This window comes from Danio rerio, chromosome 21 (assembly GCF_049306965.1).
Source record: "Danio rerio strain Tuebingen ecotype United States chromosome 21, GRCz12tu, whole genome shotgun sequence".
Classification (NCBI taxonomy): domain Eukaryota; kingdom Metazoa; phylum Chordata; class Actinopteri; order Cypriniformes; family Danionidae; genus Danio; species Danio rerio.
This window is the reverse complement of record NC_133196.1, coordinates 47,356,043-47,372,500: the sequence shown is the minus strand read 5'-3', so window position 1 is coordinate 47,372,500 and position 16,458 is coordinate 47,356,043. Positions and strand designations below refer to the sequence as shown.

General features: G+C 39.7%; 1 protein-coding gene across 1 annotated transcript in view; it reads left to right on the top strand.

Moving 5' to 3' along the window:
- htr2cl2 (5-hydroxytryptamine (serotonin) receptor 2C, G protein-coupled-like 2) overlaps window positions 1-16,273 on the top strand; it is a 17,817-nt gene extending 1,544 nt beyond the window's left edge. Inside the window, exons 2-4 of the mRNA XM_001339004.9 lie at window positions 7,301-7,652; window positions 8,958-9,158; window positions 13,927-16,273. Of these exons, the coding sequence (XP_001339040.4) occupies window positions 7,403-7,652; window positions 8,958-9,158; window positions 13,927-14,522 (1,047 nt within the window). The 5' untranslated portion in view covers window positions 7,301-7,402 and the 3' untranslated portion in view covers window positions 14,523-16,273. The remainder of the gene's footprint in view (window positions 1-7,300; window positions 7,653-8,957; window positions 9,159-13,926) is intronic.
- The last annotated feature ends 185 nt before the right edge of the window (window positions 16,274-16,458 follow it).

The following is a 16,458-nucleotide window of genomic DNA, read 5'->3' as shown; positions in this document are numbered from 1 at the left end:
GAGCTGTGCCCTAGTAGAGCTTTAAGTCTAGCAATGACCCTGGTATATATATATATATATATATATATAAATATATATTTTTATATATATATATATATATATATATATATATATATATATATATATATATATATATATATAATCTAATAGTATTTGATTTTAACATATTTAAATTGATTCTAAGGAATCTGACAACATACATGTTAAAAGACTGGCAAATTAAATAAAACCAAAAGGTTTCAATCAGACAATTAGAAACTTTACCGTGATTAATTCTTGAGTAGTGGCTCACTAAGACTTTAATAAATTTTACACCTCACCACAAGCATGTTTCAGTTCATCAGTATTTCTCGCTTATCTGCCGTGTTTCACAACTTTCATCACAACATTGATGAAGAACGTAATTCTTTCTGAGGCGAACTGATTTGTATGCTTTGTCATTTTGCATAACTTAATTCAGTTTTATTTGTATAGCGCTTTTCACAATAATTATTATTTCAAAGCCGCTTTACAGAAGGTGCACATTACTGCGTTACAATCATCGTCACCCACAGCCTCTCTGGAGAAACAAGTCAGTGTGGATAGTCAAGTGGTAAAAGGGTTAGTTCACTCAAAAATGAAAATCTCCCAGATAGCAAAGAGTTCTGGCCCATTTGGCATAAATCTGGCACAGCAGGCATTCATACAGCACTGGCATACAGCCTGTGGGCCAAACATGGCCCTGGTTTGGCAGAGGTGCCACCGTCTTTGAGGCAGCACACAATACTTGGGCCAGATGTTAATGATTGATATGTGGGCCATGGAAGTTCGACCTATCTTGACCCACATTTAAAATACATTTTCATTATTTTCAAATAAAGAAAAAAAATTCTACTAATCAGATCACTTTAAAAAAGCACACCCATCCCTGCTGAAAAATCCAGCTTAAACCAGCCTAGAATGGTTGGCTGGTTTTAGCTGGTCGACCAGCCTGGTTTTAGAGGGGTTTTGGCCACTTCCAGCTGGTTTCCAGTCATTTACAGCCTGGTTTTAGTTGGTCAGGCCAGAAATTGACCAGCTAAAACCATCTAAAACCAGCTTGACCATCCTGGTATAAGCTGGACATAGCTGGTTTTGGCTGGGCTCCCAGCCTGGCTAGGCTGGTCAAGCTGGTTATAGCTGGTCATCTCCCAGCTTGTCCAGCTAAAACCAGGCTGGAAATGGCTGGAAAACAGCCTGGAAGTGGCCAAAACCCCTCAAAATCCAGGCTGGTCAACCAGCTAAAACTAGCCAACCATCCGAGGCTGCAAACTGGATATTTCAGCAGGGATAGTATACCTAAAGCACACTGATTAATGGATTTATCAATTTAAGTACCACAAAGAATGACGGTCATGAAGTGGCCCATAACTGGATTAAAGACAAGGGCCACACATAATGGGCCATAACTGGCCCAAATTCTAAGCCAATTCATCACCCTTACTGGGCCAAAACATGTTTATTATTGGTACAGATTGTCAGCTATAAGTTTGTAGTTTAACCAGAAACCCCAAAAACTGAGCCATAATCAGCCTAACGTTACCTGATGTGAACAATCGCTACACTGATCCGGGCCACACATCCACAACTGGCCCACATGTAGTTTGTCTTCATGCATGCAGTGCCATCATTGCCATGCGGGGCCCACATTCGGCTGACATTATGCATGCCTGTGCGGGCAACAAGCCAGCGGTGCCATAATGAGGCCACATTTGGGCCAGGTCCGTTTGCTATGTGGGTCACTGCAGTCATGACACATCAACATATCTGGCCCAATTCATTCTCAGTTATAGATTATTAACTTGGCTGAGACTCGGACCAGATGTGGTCCATGTTTGGCTCTTGTCTGGAAGCCAGACTTGGTCCAGTCATGTACCGTAATTCACTGCAGCAAAAAAGCTGATTGTGTGGGCCAGAGCGGGGCCAGAGATATTTTGCTATGTGGGCTGTAATTACCCAGCAGACACACAACATCGTAAGACGTTAGTATTAGGTTAGATTTAGGTCGCCAGCATCTAAGGATGATGTTATTTTGATGTCCAATAACGATGTGAAATGACGTTGATATTTGGTTGATTTTAGGTTGTGTTGAAAGTGGCCAAAATCCAACGTGGAGCCAACATCTTAAACCAACGTCATATTGACACTCAACGTCAAGCTGTAACATCATTAGACGTTGATATTTGGTTGATTTTAGGTTGTGTTGAATCCAACGTTGAGCCAACATTTTAAACCAACATCATACTGACGTCAAATACTGACATTTATTCGTCAGGTATGGAAGTCAAAGTCCAACGTCTAATAGACGTCATAGTGGTAACGTTCACACAACGTCAAGCTGCAACATCATTAGACGTTGATATTTGGTTGATTTTAGGTTGTGTTGAATCCAACGTTGAGCCAACATCTTAAACCAACATCATACTGACGTCAAATACTGACATTTATTCGTCAGGTATAGCAATCAAAGTCCAACGTCTAATAGACGTCATAGTGGTAACGTTCACACAACGTCAAGCTTTAACATTATTAGACGTTAATATTAGGTTAGATTTAGGTCACCAGCATTTAAGGATGATGTTATTTTGATGTCCAATAACAATGTGAAATGACGTTGATATTTGGTTGATTTTAGGTTGTGTTGAATCCAACGTTGAGCCAACATCTTAAACCAACGTCATATCGACGTCAAATACTGACAATTATTCGGCAGGTATAGCAATCAAAGTCCAACGTCTAATAGACGTCATAGTGGTAACGTTCACATAACGTCAAGCTTTAACATCATTAGACGTTGATATTTGGTTGATTTTAGGTTGTGTTGAATCCAACGTTTAGCCAACATCCTAAACCAACATCGAATCGACGTCAAATACTGACATTTATTCGGCAGGTATGGCAACCAAAATCCAGCGTCTTGTAGACAGTGGTAACTTCAACAAAACGTCAACCTAACTTTACCCTAATTAACCTAGTTAGCCTTTAAATATTACTAAGTTGAATACTAGTATTTTGACATATATGTAGTCAAATAACATTTACTGCCATCATGGTAAAGGTAAAATAAATCAGTGATTAGAAATGAGTTATTAAAACTATCATGTTTAGAAATGTGTTGAAAATATATTCTCTCCGTTAAACAGAAATACAGGGAAAAGACATACAGGAAGGCGAATAATTCAGACTTTTGACAGTGGGACATCAAATGTTAGATAAGAATCGATCGCATCAGTTTGGACAGCAGTGTTATTGGCAACTGGGTGACAATAGAAAGCTAATCCCACAGCAGGTAGTGGTTTACGGAAGCCAAATGTTTGGCTTTCAATTTACACTAAATCAACAGCATGTCATGTTTTTGACGTGAGTTTGAGTGACATATTTAATTCAGTTCTTTGTCTTCAGCTGTTCGAGGCTTCTTGAGAAGAGCTTGTTTGTTTGTAAGGAGTCATTGTGTGTGTGTTAGTTTCACCCTATCGGAACTAGTATAATTATGAGATTACAACTATAGTGAAAAGCATAGTTATGTTGTACTGTAATAATGAAATTTTCTGAATGCTTCGGGTTGCACCATGTGAGCACCAGATTCATTTAGTGTTATGTTTAGCCACAGATTTAGAATGCATGAGCTGCTTCAAGGGTTTTCATGATTACAAATTATGAATCATCCTGTGCAAAAGTTTACATCCCCTGATCCATTCAGGCTCATTCTGATTACGTACCCCTATATACATTTCTGGAGAGCGTCAAATATGTCCCAGGAGCTACAATTTTTGCAGTTTTTGTTTTCACAAATCCGCCAGCGGCTGCTGTTAACTGACTGACTGACCGACCAACTGACCAACCCTCCTCCTTCTCTAAACCCAACCAATAATGTTTTCAAAAGCGATCCAGAAAAAAAAAACTGATTTTTACTATGTTTTCAGATTTTAGCACATTCTCACCCTGTTATTTACTTGTTTATTTCCTTCTGTTTTTGTCTTACCTGCTTTCTCGAATGGTTCTTCGCCAGACTAGAACCCTGTTAAAGCGGTTAACTCCGCTCTGCATCTGGCGGTCCACAGCCATCCACACTGAGGATAAGTGGTCAGCTGGTAAGCATGAAAAGGAACGTCTTCATACCGCCCTGTAGCGTTCGTTTTAAATACAAAATGCAGCCATACATACATCTGGCTACATAATTTGTAATCTCCGGAAGTGTATATAGGGCTACGTTTTCAGAATGAGTTGGATCCATTCTCGTTCATTAGAGGGGTAGTTCACCCAAAAATTAAAACTGTGTCATCATTTATCCATTACATTTATGAGTTTATAGAAGATATTTTAAAGAATGCTGGAAACTTTTAACCATTGACTTTCAGCATTTTTTCTTTTAATCTTTTATATACTTTTTACATCTTAAATGACTAAATGCATTAAAATACACTCACTTTATTAGGTACACCTGTCCAACTGCTTGTTAACTGAAAATTTTTAATCAGCCAATCACATGGCAGCAACTCAATGCATTTAGACATGTAGACATGATCAAGATGATCTGCTGCAGTTCAAACCGTGCATCAGAATGGGCAAGAAAGGCGATTTAAGTGACTTTGAACGTGGCATGGTTGTTGGAGACAGACAGGCTGGTCTGAGTATTTCAGAAACTGCTGATCTACTGGCATTTTTACGCACAACCATCTCTAGGGTGTACAGAGAATGGTCTGAACAAGAGGAAATATCCAGTGAGCGGCAGTTCTGTTAGATGACATCACCTTGTTGATGCCAGAGGTCAGAGGAGAATAGAAAGGCAACAGTAACTCAAATAAGCGCTCGTTACAACCGAGCTCTGCAGAAGAACATCTCTGAACACACAACACGTCCAACCTTGAGGCGGATGAGCTACAGCAGCAGAAGACCACACCGGGTGCCGCTCCTGTCAGCTAAGAACAGAAAACTGAGGCTACAATTCACACAGGCTCACCAAAACTGAACAATAGAAGATTGGAGAAACGTTGCCTGGTCTCGATTTCTGGTATCAATTTTTGCTGCCACATTCGGATGGTCGGGTCAGAATTTGGCCTCAACAACATGAAAGCATGAATTCATTCTGCCTTGTATCAGCGGTTCAGGCTGGTGGTGGTGTAATGGTGTGGGGGAGATTTTCTTGGCACACTTTGGGTCCATTAGTACTGATTGAGCATCGTGTCAACGCCACAGCCTACCTGAGTATTGTTGCTGACCATCTCCATCCCTTTATGAGCACAGTGTCCTCATCTTCTGATGGCTACTTCCAGCAGGATAACACTCCATGTCATAAAGTGTTAATCATCTCAGACTGGTTTCTTGAACATGACAATGAGTTCACTGTACTCAAATGGCCTCCACAGTCACCAGATCTCAATCCAATAGAGCAGCTTTGGGATTTGGTGGAACGGGAGATTGGCATCATGGATGTGCAGCCGACAAATCTGCAGCAACTGCGTGACGCTATCATGCTAATATGGAGCAAAATCTCTGACCTTGTTGGATCTATGCCATGAAGGATTAAGGCAGTTCGGAATGGAAAACAGGGTCCAATCTGGTACTAGTAAGGTGTACCTAATAAAGTGGCCTCTGGCTATATATAAACATCTGCACACAAGTTATAAGAGCACCCCGTGCATGTCAACTCACACGTTTCTACAAGAACAGGATTGTTCTTCCTCATTCAAATGTATCCAGCAAGTCTCATGAGTTCACTTCCAAAAATATTTGTTTTCAAATATTTGTTTAATGAACTTTCCTTGAGATTATTAAGAACAAGTGCCACTTTGCATTTGTGTTTACTCTTATGAGCTGAACTGACACACTACAAAACTAGTTCCTTTACTCAGGAAAAAAAACATTTGCGTATACAGGAATTGTTCCAATCAGCCTGTTTGCCACTCCTTTTGCCACAGGCGAGCAGTCAATGAGATCCAGAAATGATTAGTATTTGGGTAGCAGCAAAGTCAACATTTTCTTTCGTGATCAGATGCTAGTTCTTGTGAGAACAGTAAGTTGAGTGAGTTTAGTCAAGTCTCGTTTGTTGACATTTCTTGTGTGAACACAACGACCAAGTGCATCACATGATCAAGCATTAAAATCAAAAATTAAAGTGCTGTCGTCATGGACGTCGTTCCAGATAACTTAGCTTCTGCCACAGAAACACAAGGGAGGAGGATGCCACTCTTTCATAGTGATGTCATTATTAAGGCTTAGTCCGGATTAGACATTTCACTGCGGTGTACACAGAGTGTGTCAATATTAGTTAATAAGAGGATGAGCACAACCAACAAGACACTTCACTGGAATTAAAGAAACCTGTCTATCTATCTATCTATCTATCTATCTATCTATCTATCTATCTATCTATCTATCTATCTATCTATCTATCTATCTATCTATCTATCTATCTATCTATCTATCCATCCATCCGTCCGTCCATGCATCCATCCATCCATCCATCTATCCATCCATCGGTCTGCCTGCCTGTCCGTCCGTCCGTCTGTCTATCTATCTATCTATCTATCTATCTATCTATCTATCTATCTATCTATCTATCTATCTATCTATCTATCTATCTATCTATCTATCTATCTATCTATCTATCTATCTATCTATCTTTTGGTCTGTCTGTCTTTCTGTCCGTCCATCCATCCATCCATCCATCCATCCATCCATCCATCCATCCATCCATCTTTCCATCCATCCATCCATCTGTCTGTTAGTCTATCTATCTATCTATCTATCTATCTATCTATCTATCTATCTATCTATCTATCTATCTATCTATCTATCTATCTATCTATCTATCTATCTATCTATCTATCTATCTATCTATCTATCTATCTATCTATCTATCTATCAGTCTTTCTGTCCATCCATCCATCCATCCATCCATCGGTCTGTCTGTCTGTCTGTCTATCTGTCTGTAATTTGATTTACATGGCACAGTTTTCAAAACTTTCATTGACCAAAGTTTTTCCAACAAATGAACAGAATGCAGACAGACAACCACAAACAGTGTAAAAATACTGATCATACCTCCTAGCAGCCAAATGCCTTTGGGAACAAATAAGTCTTGAGTCTAGTCTTAAAGCAGGTGATGGAAGATGCTTGTCTGTCTGTCTGTCTGTCTGTCTGTCTGTCTGTCTGTCTGTCTGTCTGTCTGTTTGTTGGATTTGATACAAAGATTTACATAACAACTTTTCATAACATCATCAATGTTTAAAGTATTTAAATATATGTAAAATCCTTCTAACCACAGTATCTGTCTGCTCAGGTCTGCACATGAGTCTGCAGCGGTAATGAGGAGGATCTGCAGTTAATCAACACCAGAGACTCAACACTCACAGTCAGACTTCAGAAAAAGACTTCTGCCGCCATGGCCTTGTTGAACACTACTGCTTCATGTAACGTGACGCTGGACACAGACCACAGCTACTCCTGGCCTGCGCTGTTCATTCTGGTCATTATATTTTTCACCATTGCCGGGAATATACTGGTGATTATGGCAGTGTCCATCGAGAGCAAGCTGCACAACCCCACCAACTTCTTCCTGTGCTCTCTGGCTGTGGCGGACATGCTGGTGGGATTCCTCGTTATGCCAATCTCACTAATAAGTATCCTTTACAGTAAGTACTAACATTTTTTCACTTCAAAAATAAATTAATTAAACATCTGAAAATTTTCCCAGTGATGGGTTGCAGCTGGAAGGGCATCCACTGCATAAAACATATGCTGGATAAGTTGGCGGTTCATACTGCAGTGGCGACCCCAGATTAATAAAGGGACTAAGCTGAAATGAAAATGAATATCTGAAAATGGTGGCAAAGTGGTTAGCACTGTCACCTCACAGCAAGAAGGTCGCTGGTTCAAGACTCGACTAGGTCCGTTGGCATTTCTGTGTGGAGTTTGCATGTTCTCCCCGTCTTAGTATGGGTTTCTTCCGGGTGCTCCGGTTTCCCCCACAATAAACATGCACTATAGGGGAGGTGCATAAGCTAAATTGGCCGTAGCGTATGTGTGTGAATGAGTGTGTTTGGGTGTTTCCCGGTGATGGGTTGCAGCTGGAAGGACATTCCCTGTGTAAAACATATGTTGGATAAGTTGGCGGTTCATTCCACTGTGTTGGCCCCAGAATAATAAAGGGAATAAGCCGAAATGAAAATGAATAAATGAATATGTGAAAATGGTGGCAAAGTGGTTAGCACTGTCACCTCACAGCAAGAAGGTCGCTGGTTTGAGTCTCAGCTAGGTCAGTTGGCATTTCTGTGTGGAGTTTGCATGTTCTCCCCGTCTTAGTATGGGTTTCTTCCGTGTGCTCCGGTTTCCCCCACAATACACAAGCACTATAGGGGAGGTGCATAAGCTAAATTGGTCATAGTGTATGTGTATGAATGGGTGTGTTTGGGTGTTTCCCGGTGATGGGTTGCAGCTGGAAGGGCATTCCCTGTGTAAAACATATGTTGGATAAGTTGGCGGTTCATTCCACAGTGTTGGCCCCAGAATAATAAAGCAAATAAGCCGAAATGAAAATGAATGAATGAATGAATATCTGAAAATGGTGGCAAAGTGGTTAGCACTGTCACCTCAGAGCAAGAAGGTCGCTGGTTTGAGTCTCGGCTAGGTCAGTTGGCATTTCTGTATAGAGTTTGCATGTTCTCCCTGTCTTAGTATGGGTTTCTTCCGGGTGCTCTGGTTTCCCCCACAATACACAAGCACCATAGGGGAGGTGCATAAGCTAAATTGGTCACAGTGTATGTGTGTGAATGAGTGTGTTTGGGTGTTTCCCGGTGATGGGTTGCAGCTGGAAGGGCATTCGCTGTGTAAAACATATGTTGGATAAGTTGGCGGTTCATTCCGCTGTGGTGACTCCTGATTTATAAAGGGACTAAGCCGAAGAAAAATGAATGATTATTATTGTTGTCTGCTTCCAGATCACACCTGGCCTCTCCCGCAGCTGCTGTGTCCGCTGTGGATCTTTCTGGACGTGCTTTTCTCCACAGCCTCCATCATGCATCTCTGCGCCATCTCTCTGGACCGCTACATCGGCATCCGCAACCCATTCAGTATCAGTCACACTCAGTCATCTCGCAAGGCCATGATCAAAATAATCACCGTGTGGACCATTTCTATAGGTGAGAGAAGCATTCAGTGGTGAGAGTTACAATAATGGGTAACACTTTACAATAACAGTACATGAATAATGATGTATTAATAAGTAAACTAAACATTACTTTATTATGAATCAATGATTAGTTAAGGTATACACTAATCAAGAATAACTACATCATGAGTTACATGAGTTCATGTGTGAATAACGGCTACCTTAATCACTTGTTAGTACATGTTGTTAATTAATGTATTAATTAACATTTAAGTTTAAGCTAAATGTAACCAACATGAACTCATGAGCTGTTAATGTATAGTTATATCATGACTTTACTTGGAGGGGCACATCACTATTAACTCATCCTTAACTACTCATGAACTCCTGTTCATGTTGATGTTGACCAACACTTATCTGGTGTTATTCAGTTTAAACCAAGCGGCAACCTCCCGCTCTCCCTCAGGAAGCCAATACGGAAGTAACTAAAACTGCAATTCATCCGAAATTCCGCTAGTCCTGGCCGCTCCTGGCTCCAAAACAGAGCAAATTTCAATTGAGCCCACTGTTAGAATGGCCAACTTTACAGCAGAAAAAAAGGTGTTTACAGCCTGCTACAAAAAAAGATTTTGGTTAATACAGCTAATATTACCCTTCATGACAACTGTGAGGGGGTGCATTTTTTTATAACTCTTCCGTTTCCTTTATATTAAGTTATATTAAGTTTGCATAATTAAGGGCGTGGCCACTTGATTGACAGCTAGGTCTCGTTGGTCGCCGTCACGTCACGTCACCTGAATCCTGCAGATTAGCCACTGAACTCGGCATATTTATCGTATTTCTGTGTTGTTTTATGTGGCTTTACACAGTCAACTGCCTTTTGGACTTGTTTCCTACAATTATTAGATGGCATGGCATGCTGAGTGCACTTAATTGTGCTCACAAACCATTCACGTGGCCTCCGTTTCCCATGTGAGTAAAGTTATATACTTATATACCATCTCTACACATGTATTTGTTTTATTTAAGATCATTTATCGTTTATATTTATATTTAGAGCTGTAATGCACTGCAGAATCTGTCAGACTGATTAGCTGTAGGCTCTAGATCAGTCATCTGAAGCGTTGTCATACAGTGTTATGCTGGATTTCATCAATAGTCTTACATTTACTAACACAGACTATATCTGAAGTGTTTGGAAGTAATTCGCGTTTTCCTCCTGTTGAAAAACGTCATAAGAACAATGTTTAGTGGCTCAAAACACTTTATTGATATAGTATACAACCAAGCACAAGTGGTCAGAATACAAACACAGTCACAGGTGATAAAGTTTTAATCGTTCTCCCAAAGTAAAGTGTGTCTGAACCAGGTCCAAACTAAATGCTAGCAGGTGTCTGTAGCTCCGCCCACTCTCCGCCTCTTTGCCCTTGTTTGGTATCCCGCCGTGGGTGTGATGACGCGTGACCAAAATGGCGACGGTTGGCCGCGCCTACTTGTGGCTTCTTTTGCGCTCTTCAGAAACCTATGGGTGACGTCACGGATACTACATCCATATATTTTACAGTCTATGGTTTAAACTCACTAGTTGGACGTGCATGAGGAGTTCATGAGTAGTTAAGAAGGGGTTAATGATGATGTGCCCCTCCAAGTAAAGTCACAACATAATTATACACAGTGGTTCTCAAAGTGGGGGTCGGGACCCCCCGAGGGGTCGCGGGGCAATGAAGGGGGGTCGCCTGGTGATTTCCAAAAATCTATTTATTTTTATTAAACCATAAGAATTAACATATTTTATCCATAGCTATACTGAAAATAAAAATAGTCGTTTATAGTTACTATATACTATATAGTTACTATAGTAGCTTATAGTTACTAGTTCTATTGGATTGCGACCCCTGGGGTAATTACATTATATTAAAGGCAGCAATAGCGTCAGATGCATTTTGATTTTATAACATCAGGTTATACTTTCTGGCACATTTTAAGCACTGACACAAATTTAATTGGTGTGTCTGCGTCATTGCATGCAAGGTTTCTGTATTTATAACCACCTCAGAGGATATTGGGGGTCGCGAGTCTATGGCATTGTTATTTTGGGGGTCGCGGGCTGAAAAGTTTGGGAACCCCTGCATTAACATATCATGAGTTAATCATGGTTAAATTAAGCATAAATTAATGTAATACATTCATCAACAAACAATCATGTACTAACAAGTAATTAAGGTAGCCGTCATTCACACATGAACTCATGTGAATCAAGTTGTAGTTAAAGTTGATTCATGATTAGTGCATACCTTAACTCATCATTAATTCATAATAAAGTAATGACTAGTTTACATATTAATACATCATTATTCATGTACTGTTATTGTAAAGTGTTACCCAATAATGCTTAACACGAATAGTGATGAACTGATACAGCTGAAGTCAAAATGACTAAAATATGCAGGACACCGGCCCTCCAGGACTGAGTTTGGACACCCCTGGTGTAATAAAAAGGACTGTGTTTAGAGAGTTTTGGTCTAAAGCTTAGGTAGTTGACTGAATTGTTTCACTGAGTGGGTCTAACCCTAAACCGAAACTCTGTTAAACATCCCTTGGGAAATATTTAAGAAAAAAAAGAAAGAGAATCACAGGAGGGCGAACCGTTTTGTCTTCAACTGTATGTTTCTTTGGGTGAAAGCATTTCCCTGATGCATACATGTACTGTAAATGGTTACCCTTCAGTTCCCCACAGGTTGCCGCCCCCTGCTGCACACATTAACACATCAGCGGCTTCTGATTGTGAAAAACACAGCGTGAAGCACTGCTGTATTAGTCTGCGGGACGTTGCAGCGATTCCTCTGCTTGTTTAGCATGATGAGCAATAATGTGAGCAGTCAGGCAGGCAGTCTGACCCGGTTTCAGACGCTCCCCGGGGCCATCATAGACTCTGCTCCATGTCTTTACCTAGAGAAACAGCACTAACAGGAACTGACAGGAGGAACCATTACTGCTGCATCAGGCAAATCTCTGCGTTAGCTCTCTCACAGTCAGCGTATTCTGCGTTCAACAGAAAGCTCAATGTTTCTGCACAGCTTCTCTTTGTGGCCAATTCATGTGCATCTCTTTTTAGGTCGTTAAAATAATAAAAAACAATGTTTCTTTTGGGAATAGGCTCGTTTTCAACTCTCCTACAGAGTTAAGAAGTTGAGTTTTCCCATTTTTCGGTCTCTGGGTCCGGCGGGAGAACTTTTAGCTTAGCTTAGCATAGATCATTGAATTAGATTAGACCATTAGCATCTCGCTCAAAAATGACCACAGAGTTTCACAAATTTTCTATGTAAATAGAAAGGTGCATGTGGCCTGGAACTACACTCTCATTCTGGTGTTATAATCAATAAAACATTCTGGTGTTATAAAATATAATCAAGGTGGCCACTGATTAGCTTAGCGCTAAACTATATATATATATATATATATATATATATATATATATATATATATATATATATATATATATATATATATATATATATATATATATATATATATATATATATATATATATTAACACATATAAAAAAGTTTACAGTAAATCACCCTACTGTATGTTTAAGATTTTAAAGGGTGTAGTACATTCATGTAGGCCAGACTGACTTACTACAGGTGAGATTTTGCCCAGATTTTCATTCATAATTTTACAGTACACAAATATTTACAATACAAATTTGAATGAAAATATGAGTAAAATCTCACCTGTAATAAGTCAGTCTGGCCTATATGAATGTACTACACCCTTTAAACTCATAAGATTACAGTAGGGGGATTAACTGTTAATATTTTTGTTTAATATTTGTTTATTATAAAATTATGAATGAAAATATGGGTAAAATCTCACTTGTAGTAAGTCAGTCTGGCCTATATGAATGTACTACACCCTTTAAAATCTTAAAATTACAGTAGGGTGATTTACTGTAAACATTTTTATTCAATACTTGTTTACTGTAAAATTATGAATGAAAGTATGGGTAAAATCTCATCTGTAGTAAGCCAGTCTGGCCAATATGATCGTACTACACACTTTAAATTCATAAAAATTTACAGTAGGGAGATTTACAGTAAATATTTTTCTTCAATATTTGTGTACTGTAAAATTATGAATAAAAATATGGGTAAAATCTCACCTGTAGTAAGTCAGTGAGGTCATTGTGAATGTACTACACCCTTTAATACCATAAAATTACAGTAGGGTGATTTACTGTAAACATTTTTCTTCAATATTTGAGTACTGTAAAAATGTAAGTAGAAATAAGGTGTAAAATCTCACCTGTAGTAAGTCAGTTCGGCCTATGCGAATGTACTACACCCTTTAAAACCTTCAAATTACAGTAGGAGGATTTACTGTAATAATTAAAAATATATATATATTTGTGTACTGTACAAATATGAATGAAAATATGGGTAAAACCTCATGTGTAGTAAGTCAGTGAGGTCTCTGTGACTGTACTACACCCTTTAAAATATTTTAAAAACAGTAGCGGGATTTACTGTAAACATTTTTCTTCAATATTTGTGTACTGTAAAATTATGAGTAGAAATATGGGTAAAATCTCACCTGAGGTAACTCAGTCTAGCCTGAACGAATGTACTACACCCTTTAAAATCATAAAATTACAGTAGGGTGATCCTGCCAGACACAAAGATCGGCTGAATGGATTAAAAATGACTAAATTACATAAAAATTGAGTATTCCTTCAAGATAAAGATCCTTTCTGAAGCAGTACTTCACATTTGTTGTTGTTTTTTCTGTCTTCCAGTGTTGTCCCTGCCCATTCCAGTGATGGGTTTGCAGGATGAGCAGAAGGTGTTTATAGACTGCGCGTGTGTCCTGAACGAGCCTCGCTTTATCCTCGTTGGCTCCATCGTGGCCTTCTTCGTTCCTCTGGTCATCATGGTGGTCTGCTATTACCTCACTCTCCATCATCTCCAGAAACACAGCAAGTCCTTCCCGCACGACAGCAAGAGCTCCTGCATGCATTCGTCCATCGAAACAAGTGACACAAGCTTCCTAAACAGCAAGTCCTCCTCCAAAATGTCAGCGTTTCCGGTTATCAAACGCTCGCCGCTCAAAAGCAGACAAGGCATGAATCGAGCTTTGGAAAATGAACGGCGAGCCTCCAAAGTCTTGGGGATCGTCTTCTTTCTGTTCCTGATCATGTGGTGTCCGTTTTTCATCACCAATGTGCTGAACGCCATCTGTCGGGACAACTGTAGCGAGTATGTTCATAAACTCCTCGATATTTTCGTCTGGGTGGGATACGTCTCGTCTGGAGTGAACCCCCTGATTTACACCCTTTTCAACAAGACGTACCGCCAAGCCTTCGCTCGATACCTTCGCTGTAAATTTCACTAGGAAACACCACAGGAGAAGTCTGAGGTCAGCGGACATCATGGCAGTCTAAGTGCTAAATGACTATCACAAACACTGTCAATGTTTTTTTTTTATTTCCTATCAACATTTACATTTAGCAGACGCGTTTGTCCAATGCAACTTACAATTACGGAGGCATTCTGCGACTAGACAAGAAGAGGCAATACAAACAAGAAGTGCTGCTTATACACATGAACTGTCAGTGCTCTGGGAATTAAATGCTGGAGTAAAGAGCGGGGAGTGTTTTTATAGTGTTTCTACAGGTGGTTTGTCAAGCCCACTCACCTGTGTGAAGCACACTTCCAAATGCAGACATGAAGGCTGCGTCCGAAACCGCCTACTACTCAGTAGGTACTGCATTTGAATTTAAACGTACTACTCGGCCGTTAGAAAAGTATGTTCTATACAGTATGAATGTGAAAAGTATGAATGGAATTCGGACATACTACATCCGCCATTTTGTCATGGTCACGTGACCTACGTGCGTCAGTTGCGTCGCTTTACTTCCATTCATGAATTCGCTCGCGGGGCATCATGGGATAGCGCAGCATGCATGGGATGCGTACTCCGGAATCTCGCCGGAAGTAGTAAGTCATCCGGGTACTTTTCGCATACTGATTTTCGAATTCTATGAATTCGGACATACTACTCGGCTCGCATACTGATTTTGGGGTACTATATAGTATGGAAGTATGCGGTTTCGGACGCAGCCGAAGTGATTGTAAGAAAGTGTCTGCTGCGAATGTGCAAAACTGGTGCACGTGTCGGTTAAAGTGACAGGGGTGAAAGGGTGTTTTCTGCTGGTGGTTTGTCAAGCCCACTCACCTGTGTGAGGCACACTCAGACTTGCAAAATTTTTTGGGGGTTGTTGTGTGGTTTGGTAGGGGGAGAAGAAGGGGTCCTGGTTTTATTCACATGCTAGTGATATCATTCCACCAATGAGGAACAGTGAATGAAAAGGTTTTGGAAAGCCTCTCTGTGATGGTACCACAAGGCGACACTCACTTATCAACCGGAAGCTCCTGAAGGGGATCTATCTACCTGCAAACATGGCATCTTTTCAGTGCACCAGCTTTAAGTGGACTATATCTGTGGACTAATATTGAGACTAGTGATGTAGGGGTCATTTTAGATACAGCCAAGGTCAAAGGGAACAGCACACCATTTCTATTCATTCATTCATTTCCTTTTTGGCTTAGTCCCTTTATTAATCTGGGGTCGCCACAGCGGAATGCCCTTCCAGCTGCAACCCATCTCTGGGAAACATCCATACACTAATAATTTTGACTTCAATTGATAATCATTTTGAATAATCGTGATTACAATTATGACTAAAATAGTTGTGATTATGATTTTTCCCATAATCGAGCAGCCCCATAATTTAAAATGGCCTCTAAATGATGTTACAAAAATAGAAAAAAGGTTCCCCATCCCTGGTACAGAACAGTATGGATATTTCTGTATCCAGATACTTTGGTAATTTTTTGATTCGATGGTTTTCTTTAAAGTGGATCAATCTCTTCCAGAGACACTTGTTTTAACTGCACAGATATTCCTGTTGACTCTTTAATCAGTTGATATAAAGCATGTTATTGTTATGCTTCATGTGCATCAGAGTTTACAGTGGTAGAGCGACACCTAGTGGTGACAATCAATGTTTTTATTTTAATGAATAAACACTTAAGGGGTTACTGCAAAAATGATGCAAATAAAAATAATTTCATGACGCTTCTTACACCTGGACTATATATATATTATTGATCACCTGAAAGTAAATAAATAAGATTTCCAATGATCCAAATATTGAGAAAATTTCCTAAATGAAGTGTTAAACAATGCAATTAAAAATAGAGTTTTGAGAATTATTCACTAAAACTTCAATGAACATTTGAGAACATAAATTTGTTATGATATTTAG